The sequence below is a fragment of the Mus caroli genome, chromosome 2 (assembly GCF_900094665.2).
Source record: "Mus caroli chromosome 2, CAROLI_EIJ_v1.1, whole genome shotgun sequence".
NCBI lineage: Eukaryota > Metazoa > Chordata > Mammalia > Rodentia > Muridae > Mus > Mus caroli.
In genome coordinates, this window is record NC_034571.1 from 144,985,616 (window position 1) to 144,996,215 (window position 10,600).

The following is a 10,600-nucleotide window of genomic DNA, read 5'->3' on the forward strand; positions in this document are numbered from 1 at the left end:
AGGAATACTCAGGTTAGTGTATAGGAATACTCAGGTTAGTGTATAGGAATACTCAGGTTAGTGTATAGGAATACTCAGGTTAGTGTATAGGAATATTCAGGTTAGTGTATAGGAATACTCAGGTTAGTGTATAGGAATACTCAGGTTCTTACAGATTCTTACTCTTTTTGACAGTTGCTTAGTATTGCATTGCTGTGCTGAGCTGTAACTTCCCAGGCCCTAAATTATAGACATTTGGGTTATTTTCAAATTTCTATGGTTCCCCAGTCAAGCCCATGAGACCTCTTAGGCCTCTCTCTGAGCTGTCAGGATTGTTCAGTTGCAAGCACTCATCACAAGCCATCACCATCTTGCCCTTGGCCTCAGCCTGGTCACCGCCTTGCAGCCCATGCTTCTCACAGTAGCCCGATGGATCCCACTCAAAATGAGTCTACTGAGCTCACTTCCCTGCTCAAAACCCTACCAAGTCTCCCTTCTCTATCAGCTAAAAGTTAATATGGATACCATTCATCACAATCCAGCCGACTGCCTCTATCATGGGACCTCTCTCATTGTCCCCTGTCCCTTGCACTCTGGCCACACTGACCCCTTGTGCTCAGTGAGCACACCAAAGGCTGTGATTCTTCAAGTCCTGTTACTTCATGGGACTCCACTGGCCTCTGCCTGCTACACTTCTCCACTTCAGCAGGTCTTGTTCACATGCTGCCGCCTCCGAGAAGCCTTCCCTGACTTCACATCTCTCAGCCTGTGGCCTATTCCCTTCACCTCTGTGTTTTGTTATAACCTATATCATCCCCAGCTGGAAGATGTGCTTGCACTCTCTTGTTCTTGGTCATCTTTCCCTCCAGAGCGTCAATTACAAGAGCACAGACACTGGTTTTGCTCATCGCTGTATCCACACCACTCAGCATGGAGTGCAGAGAGCAGTAGGTACTTCACAGACTGTTCAGTGGATGAGTGATCCTGCCCATCTTGTGTGTAGCAATCCAAGGGCTTCCTGTGGCTCTCACTAAACTCACCCCTTTCTGCAGAGGTCTGCCAGGTCCTAATTGCCCAGTGGGTCGACTGGGCAACCTGTGGGTCGACGTCAGTTTGAGCCTCTAGCAATCACCATGCTGGAGTTCTTCAGACACGCAAAGCACTCTCCTACCTTGAAGGCTGACTCGCATATTAGTTCTCAATGTACAACAAATTACTCCCCAAAGTAAGAACATACCATCTTACCCAACTTCTACGGCTCATGAACCAGGGCAGCTGCCATAGGCTTCAGGGTCTCTGCCTGAGGCTTTAGTCAAGGTGTTGCCCAAACCACATCACTTCAGAGCTTCATGGCAGGATAAGCTTGCTAAGCAGTTCAGCCAGTGTGGTTGGGGCTATTAGTGGGAGACCTCATTCCTGCATAGCTGGGTGGAGTTCTGTACACAGGAGGGTGGCTGGTTTCCCCTAGAGGGAACAACCCAAGAGAAAGCCAGACAAAAGCCACATATATGACTTGCTGAGGTTGCATAAAGGGACAGGAGTAACAATAGCTGGTCTAACTTATTGCTCCCTGGAGAGCACTCCACGGACTCTGCTTTTTTAAAAAAAGAAGAAAGAAGGGGTGGGGAAGAAGGGTGGAAGGAAAAAGAACTGTGGGTGTGGCTCAGAAGGTGAGTGCTTCTGTGTAAGCATGAGGACCCAGATCCCATCACCAACACCCAAAGGTGAGCACATGCGTGTCCGGTTGTGCTAGCACTTGGGAGCTGGTGAGAGTGGGGGGGGGGGGGGGGGGGCGCTGAATGGATCCCTGAAGGTCCTTGGCCAAGAAGCCTCATCAAATAAGGGAGTTTCAGGGTTCTGTGTGAAATCTTGTCTCAAAAAACAAAAGTGGGCAGCAGTTAAGGAATGAACCCCTACTCAGCCTCGGCCTCCGTATTCACACTTACGTTCACACCTCTCACAGTAAGCCCGCGCACACCATACCACACATACATATACAGAGGAAGGAAGGGAGAAGGAAGGAAGGAATGAACAAACAAACGAACGAAGAAAAGAAAGAAAGAAGATAGTGAGAAAATCATAAAGACACAGGAAGGGAACAAGGCCTCTTGCTTTGGAGTCTGGATGAAGTCTCTCTCCACCTGACAGTCAAGAATGTCAGCCTAACACAGAAAACTAGATGTGAAGGCCACCTACTGAGACCATACACAGGCGTGTATGCTCGAGGAAGCAAACATCAGTGAGCTGAGTGTGAAGCCTGAGTGTGCAAGACCTCAAGTGTGGCCTTCCTCCCCAGCTGGAAACATGCACGTTTCTAGGAAACAAGACAAGAAATTCCATTTACAGTAGAAGAGAGATGCCTTAATCCCCTTCAGTGAGCCTGTGGCCAACAGTTTACCTCACCAGACGGTAGCCTCACCCAAAGCATGACAAGCCACCTTAATAGTCCCATCTACTGGAGTGGAAGGGAGCAGATCTTTTGAGATGTAGCTTAAGAGACACCAACGGTTGAGACACTCAAGTACAATTCTCTTGGGCCGCCCCCATCCACACTTGAGTGTGTCATAACCTCTCCCTTGCTAATAATAGTAGACCCCACTCAGCTTCCAGCCCATCCTGTGGCCAGGTCACCTGGACCCGATGGGATCAAGCATCTGGGCTGCTGCTGGCCACAGCTTGGAGCTGGGGGTCTCTGGCCCACACCCTTTGCCACTGATGTGACCTAGCTGTAGAGACCATAACCTAACGCTTCTTCATGTCTTGGTGACACAGTTCAGCTGTCTTCAGAGGGCCTGATCCCCCAAAGGCCTGAATGCCGAGGGGGAACTCTTGGAGCGTGGACATCACATACCCAGTGCTCCTGTGGTCCTGCTTCTTTGCCTCTCTGGCTCCTGTCAAGCCTCTGGTCTCTGTTTACATGTTGCTTCCTCTGGAAAGTCTTCCCTGAATTCCTCTGTGCATCTCAGCACGGATCCCCATCTTCTGCAGCAGGTAACGACTGTAACCTGCCCTGCCCTCGTTTATATGACTACTTAGTGTCCTGAGTTAAGATAGATAAAGCCCGTGTGGCCCAGGCTAGGACCTGCCTCGTCCTCTGGTTTCCTTAGCTCCCAGCTAGGCTTTTATCCCTCAGTGGGCACCCCACAAAAGGGTGCTGACAAATGGATTGGAGACATTGAATGCCACATTCGGGGTTACTTCTTCAGACAGAAGGGACATTAGAATCCGAGTTTAGACTCTCCCAGACAGGGTGACTCCCTATCCCAGGTTCTGCTCAGACTTCAGACTTCACTGGCAGCAAAAGTCTTTGCAGGGCTCCCATAGCCCATAGCCACAGGGCCCATCCTCCTCCTGGAGATAGCTCCTTTCTAAACTGCCTGCCACTTCTTTTGTCTTTGGAACAAAGCAGGTGGGTCAGCACTGATTCCCAAACGCTGCTCCATTCAGGGCCCAGTCAGCCCCAGGTCTCTGCAATACAGGCAACTGTAGGAATCAGCCAAACTTGGCCTATGTCTGACTCTTGCTGTGACCTTCTATTTTCATTCCCACTTAGCATGAGGAGACTGAGGCCCAGAGAGGCTGATTTTTACTGATGCCAATGGGCAGGTGGCAATGCTAAGGCTGAGCTTCCCTGTGTCTTCCTGTAGCCAGGAGCTAGGCTATCCATGGCTGTCCATCCAATGGCGGGTGGATGGATGGATAGAAAGGTTTGCCACTTCAAAGACTGGTTGCACACTGGTTTGATAACACTGTGTGTGTGTGTGTGTGTGTGTGTGTGTGTGTGTGTGTGTGTGTGTGTGTATGTTTGTGTGTACCACAGAGCACATACAGATGAGAAGACAACTTAATAAGAGTCATTTCTTGCCGGGTGTAGTGGCATATGCCTTTAATCCCAGCACTCGGGAGGCAGAAGCAGGCGGATTTCTGAGTTCAAGGCCAGCCTGGTCTACAGAGTGAGTTCCAGGACAGCCAGGGCTATACAGAGAAACCCTGTCTCGGAAAAAAAAAAAAAGAGTCATTTCTTTCCTTCCACCACAGATTCTGGGAGTCAAACTGGGTCTGTCAGGCTTGCAGCAAGCATTTTCACATACTGGCCCAATAGTCCTAGATGGGATTTAAAAAGACAATTTGATTGTCCTGAAATTATTATTACTGTTGTTCTTGCTATCATTATTATTTATGTTTTGCCTGCATAATTATCTATGCACCCTGTGCATGCCAGTGCCTATGAATCCCAGAAGAGTGTATGTGATTCCCTGGGACTGGAGCTACAAACAGTTGTGAGCCACCTTGTAAATGCTGAGCATGGAATGCCAGTCCTCTAGAAGGGCAGCCAGCACTCTTAGTTTCTACACTCTCTCTCCAGCCTGGGAACTTTTAAATTAAAAAGATGACAATATTGTATGGCAAAGATGTAGAGCGATGAAAGTTCATATGGAAACATAAATCACAGAGACGCTTTGCCAGCTCAACAGTCTGTGGTGCAGTTGAACAAGCACCTGGCTCCAGACCCAGAGTCCAGTTTTACGTCACTCAAGATGAATGAAAACAGGCTCTCTCCCAAGGACTTGAACATGGTGCCTATATCTTTATTCATACACACACACACACACACACACAAGAACTAAAGGCAACCCAAATCTTATTGGCAAGCAAATGAATATGGACAGTGGCAGATTCACACTGTAGAGCGCTACTCAGCTGAGAAAAAGGATAAACTAGTGGAACGTGTAACAATATGGAAAATCTCAATAAAGCGGGGAGTCAGCGGAGAGAAGAGAAACAGAAGAATCACACCATGTGGACAGAACAGAAGAAAAACACCACATATTTGTGTGACACTCTAAAGGACAAAGCTAGTCTGTAATGATTTAAAGAGAGAAGCGTGGGAGCAGGGGGACTGGGGAAAGAGCTCTGTTGGTTCAGTGCTGGTCTAACCTGGATAAACTCCTGGTTCTGATCTCCAGCATCCAATGAACCCAAAATGCTGAGACTCACCCATAAACCTTTGGGAGGTGGAGACAGGAGGACCAGGAGTTCAAGGTCATTCTCAGCTAAAAGCGGAGTCCAAGGTTAGCCTAGGCGACATGGGATCCTAGCTCAAAAAGAAAAACAAATAACAATCTACTGTTAGTTACCTTGAGTCCCCTAAGAGCCGGGAGACGTGAATGGAGGAGAGCTTCGGGGCCACAGAAACGCCTCTGATGTCTTTCCTTTGTGTGCCTTTGAGGCAGGGGCTCAGAATGGAACCCAGGTTGGCCTCAGATTCACCGCATAGCTGAAAATAACCTTGCATGTCTGCTCCATTTCCCAAGTGCACGGGTTACCAGCGTCTGTCACTGCGCCCCATTTATTTGGTACTGGGGATCAGACGCTGGTTCTTGTGCATGACTAGGCAAGCCCTCTAACTGACCTGTAACCCCCGCCCCAAATACTCTATATTCTGATTAAGGGAATGGTTCCACAGGCAAGTATTACTTACGTAGATTTACCAAACTTAATATCTATAACTGTACCTTAAACTTTTTAAGTTACATTTATTTAATGGGTGTGGATGTTCACGTGACACCATATGTATGTAAGTGCCCAGAAGACAACTTGTGAGAGTCTGCTCTTTCTCTCTCTAGCAGGATCCAGCTCAGGTCATCAGGCTTGGTGACAAGTGCCTGAACCTGCTGAGCTGCCTTACCAGCCCTAATTACACCTTTTGTTTACAAAAATCATGTCACAACAGTGTTGGTGAGATGGCTCGGTGGGTAAGGGTGTGCTGTGTAAGCCTGTGACCCCTGTTCAGTCTCTGGAACCCTTATAACGGTATAAGGAGAGAAAAGATTCCACAGTTGTCTTCCGACCTCCACATTCACACTGTGGCATACACCTGCCAGTCAGTGTATACACGTGTGAGCACACCACACACACACACACACACAAAGAATAAAAGTCAACAAAATATTTTAGAAAGAGAGTCTCACTGTATAACCCTGGCTGGCTGTGTAGACCAGGCTGACTTGGAATTTGCAGAGATCCACCTGCCTCTGCTTCTCTGATGGTATATACCCCCATACCTAGTCTAGCAAAAATACTTCTAATTATACCACAATAAATGTCATAGGCACTTTGGGAACATGAATGTGGGTTTTTGTGGCAATACTAGTCTGGCGAAAGCTTTTGGGAAATGGTTTGAAAAAAGGAAGGTGTGGTTCCCTGCCATCAAATGGCACATTGTCAACAGAGATGTTAGGGATGCTGGTTATATCCTTCTAATTTCCACTGGGCCTGTCCCAGGACCTACCTTCCTCATCCTGGAGGCCCAGGAAGCATGGTTGGGACAGACCAGAGTGCTGGAGGCCTAAGGCTCTCCGGGCATCCCTCACCAACCATCCCACAGGAGTGTTTAAATGCCAGGCCCTTGTCTCTAGGTGGATAATCGGGGACTGGGAAGTTGGAAGGAGGGGGTGACAATGTGTGTGTATAATACATTGCCTTCTGTCCCAACCGGACAGCTAGCTCTGTGACGCTGCCTTCATTGGCTTCTTTCCCATCTCAATCTCCTTCACTCAGTAGATAACAAGCATTGTTTACCGCTACACAGACTAATTTCACTTCTGTGTCCAAGTCAATTAAACCTGTTCAAGACTCAGTCTATTTTTAGAAATAGGGTATATATATATATATATATATATATATATATATATATATATATGTGTGTGTGTGTGTGTGTGTGTGTGTGTGTGTATGTGTGTGTGTGTATACATTAAAATACATAGCAAACACATTAGTGTTGGGTGACTGTCTTTCTCAGTAGGGATTTCTACGTGGGGTGGGGACCAGGCTGTGTAGGAGGCAGCTCTGGTTGTCAGAACTGCTACTGGGCCTAGAGGGTGGAACTCTAGAGTTGCTAACACCGCTCGCGCTCAGAATTCATAGTTAAAACATAGTACTGCTAAACGCATGCCTACATGCACGCGTAAGCGAATGAATGAGAGATACTGGTGGTCTGGCCTGGCTAGAGGAGGGAGGACTCCTGTATGTTTCTGCAGGTGTGCGTTGCAGTTTATAGAGTGTTGGTCCCTGTCGTTTTGAATGATGTCTCAGGCTGAGTGGAATGCCTTGCAAACAGGACCTCAGTGGTCTGCCAGTCAGACTTCCTCTCTTCAACTTGGGAGGTCCTCTGAGCAGTCCCATATTCCGCCCAGAATAAGGCAGAGAACTCCGCGGGCGCCAGACTTTGCATGGAGTTTGAATAAGCGGTGGGTGGGCGGGTGGAGGGAAAACCGCTGCATGTGGGAGGGACCGAAGTGGAAGGGCGGTGGAGACCCACCAGAATCCTAGAGGGCGAGGTTAGACTTATTAGGGCGTGGTTAGACTTAAAAGGAGCTACATTCCTTCCGCGGTTGGTTTAGGATCTTTGAAAGGAAGGGTAGGATCGGTTGATTGCTCCAGTGCAGGATTTAGGACCTATGGGATTAAGGTCTCGTAGGGGGCTGGTGGCTGTAGTACAAACTATGGAGAGCGAGGCCCTGGATTCCATTCTCTAGAACACACGCGCGCGCGCGCTCTCGAGATTAAAACCCTTTCAGAAAATTTAATTACAAATCTGGAGAATTTGTAGGGGTTAGGACTGGGAACAGAATAGAAAGTGAGATTGAAAATCTTTCCCCAGGAGGAGGCAGATGGTTTTGCAGGTAAAGACGCCTGCTGCCAAGTGTGGCTGCCTGAGTTCAGTCCCCGGAACTCGGAAGGTAGAAGGTAAGATCCTAGCCCTCCAAATTGTTCTCTAACCTCTACACCGCTCTGAGGCTCCAGGGTACTTACACACATACACGGAAACAATCAACCTGTCAAACAATAAACGTAAAATATTACAATTCTTTAGGGAACCCAAGGGTATTTGGTCTCTTAGGTAGGGGTCCAAAATCTCTGGGGATAGGGTTTAGAATCCTTTGGACAGGCTCATTCCATCATGGGGGGCTTAAACGCACTAGTGGGGGAGGGGGACTGGGAATCTTGGGAGGGTGGGTCAAACCTTGGGGTCTGAGTCAGTCAGTCCTTCAAGGACTGGTTAGCGCCCTTGAAGACAGGGTTAGCAAAGAAATGCTGAAATACTTTGGAGATGAATTTAGAGTAGGAGACAAGAGAGCCAGAGTGGGAGTTAGGCTCTTAGAGGGCGGAGTCGGGGCATTTGAGGGCGGGGTTTGCATCACCCAGGGCGCGGCTAAGACGCCCAGATGGCCAGTGAGAGCCACTGGGTTGCAGCTCCTAGCTTGCACTCCCCGCGGCGGCTCTCAGACGGGTGGGAGGGGACCAAAGTCTCCCGTAAAGGGGGCCCTGACCCGCTCCGAGCACCAACGCAGCCTCTGTAGCCCGCAAGTCTTCGTCGCTTGCTCCGGGCTCTGGAGTCCGGGGCCACCAGGGGCCGCAGCGCTGGGGGGTCGTTCTAGCTGCGAGGATCCGGGCTGCCCACGAAGCGAAGGGCGGGCGCCCAGGTGAGTGCGGGGTGAGGGGGGGACACACCCCCGCCCCCCCGAGAACGTGCAGACCTCGGGCTCCAGGGATCTGAGATCCTGGGCGAGCTGTGGGGGTGGTGAGGAAGGAAGAGCCCGTCCTAGGAGCAACCGATCCCCGGCGGTGGGATGCGCTGTCTACGAAAGGTGGAGGGTACCCAGGTGGCCAGGTGAGGCGAATTGCCGCCACCCAGGGCGACCTTGGGATAGCCCTAGATAGAGGAAGCTCAGGCAGGGGAATGACAGTGCTGAGCTGAGGCTTCTCTGTCTAACCAGGTTCCCCTTCTGCACACACACACACACACACACACACACACACACACACCAAGAAGAAGAAGCTGGAGGGGAGGGAAAGGCCCGTTCAGTTTCCATTGGTGGTGGGTGGGTGGTAGGTCACGCAGGGTAGACAGCAGCCATGGCTAAAGGAACAGCTGGGCCAAGACAAGCCCATGTCTGCCACACCCAGGCCTGGCTGTAGGTGTATATCTGAGTCCCCTCTTTTACATCTTCCCCTGCCTTCCCAGCTGAACCCCTAACAGGCGTACATCCAACTCCAGAACCTCTCACACAAAGACCACAGTCTACCACCGTCTCCTCTGTGTGGCACTGGGGCATGTCACTGGCTACTCTCTGGATTCCAGCTTCCGCCTCTGTAAAATGGGCTGTTTTACGCTCATCTGAAGCTGAGTTGTCCAGAGAAGGGGAGCAGGGCTGCTGGGTACTGGACAGAGAGCCTGGTTTGTCTGTGCCTCTGTTTGCATAGCTGCAGGATGGAGATGGTAAGAAGACAGGTTGAATGTTCCCTATCCAAACTGCGCCTGATCAGAGGTGTTTAGGATTTCAGAGTGTGGCAGAATTCTGTATGTCAAGTGCACAGTGAGGCATCCTGGAGTGAAAATTAGGTCTTAAAAGGATATTTGTGTATGTTACACATGCTTCTGTATGTGTTCACTGGTTGTTGTGTACTTTGGGGTTCCTACACAAGTGGAAGTCAGAGGACTCTAAGTTGTTCTTCAAGCAAAGGCTTTTGGAGACAGGGTCTATCCTCGGCCTGGGCCTTTTGCTGGGTAGGTGAGGCCCGCTGATAAGTGGGTCCCAAGGGTCCTTCCTCCCAGCTGACTTTTTTTCAGGAGTTCTGGGGGTTGTAACTCAGTTCCCCCTGTTTGCAAGGTACTCACTTTACCAACTGGGCTATCTTCCTGGTCCGAGATTTTCACACATTTCATTCTCATCCCTCAGAGATAACTAGTGACACATTTTTAATGGCTCCTCCATTTTTACATCAATTGATAGCCTCAGATCAGGTGTGGACTTTCCCACTTGGACCATCCTGTCGGTGCCCAAAATGTCTCAGATTTTAGAGCATTTCGGATTTAGGCTTGGGGAAGTTCCCTTACTTTTGAAGGTGAAATTAAACTGAAGGAAAGGGAGCCCAAGAGGTGACTCTGCATTTAAGAGCACTTGCTGCTCTTTCCGAGGATGCTAGCTAAGTTGTCACCAATTGATCACAACAACAGAAACACCTCACAGCTGCCTATAACTCTAGCTCCAGGGAATCCCATACCGTCTTTTGGTCTTGGTCTTGAAGGCACCTGCACACATGTGATCTCTCTCTCTCTCTCTCTCTCTTACACACACACACACACACACACACACACACTAAATCTGAGAGAGGGGCGGAGAAGAGAGAAAGATGGCTGAAGGAAAACGTTCAGAACCCTATTAGGTGTTCTTTCCACTGTTCCCGTTCAGCCCGAGAGATTCTCACACCAGCATCACCAGGAAAGGGTGTTAAAATGCGCATTGCTAGGGCAACCCCCAAAGGGAGGCCTGGGGAAAGATACTGAGAACTGGCAACCTCCGGGCTGCTGATGCTGCCCAGAAATCTCACTTTGAGAATCACTGCCCAAGCCTAGGACTGACACAGAGAGGCCTCACAAGAGAGCATTTGCTCTCTAGTGCCCTTCTCACCATGCATGCCCCTTCTCTAGTGCCCTTCTCACCATGCATGCCCCTTCTCTGGTGCCCTTCTCACCATGCATGCCCCTTCTCTAGTGCCCTTCTCACCATGCATGCCCCTTCTCTAGTGCCCTTCTCACCATGCATGCCCCTTCTCT

The 10,600-nt window shown here is 49.6% G+C and overlaps 1 protein-coding gene across 2 annotated transcripts in view; it reads left to right on the forward strand.

Moving 5' to 3' along the window:
- The first annotated feature begins 7,543 nt into the window (after positions 1 to 7,543).
- Hck (HCK proto-oncogene, Src family tyrosine kinase) overlaps positions 7,544 to 10,600 on the forward strand; it is a 43,257-nt gene continuing 40,200 nt past the window's right edge. For both annotated transcript variants that reach the window (XM_021181500.1, XM_029474708.1), the window contains exon 1: positions 7,544 to 8,465. In XM_021181500.1, coding sequence (XP_021037159.1) covers positions 8,074 to 8,465 — 392 coding nt within the window. In that variant the 5' untranslated portion in view covers positions 7,544 to 8,073. The remainder of the gene's footprint in view (positions 8,466 to 10,600) is intronic.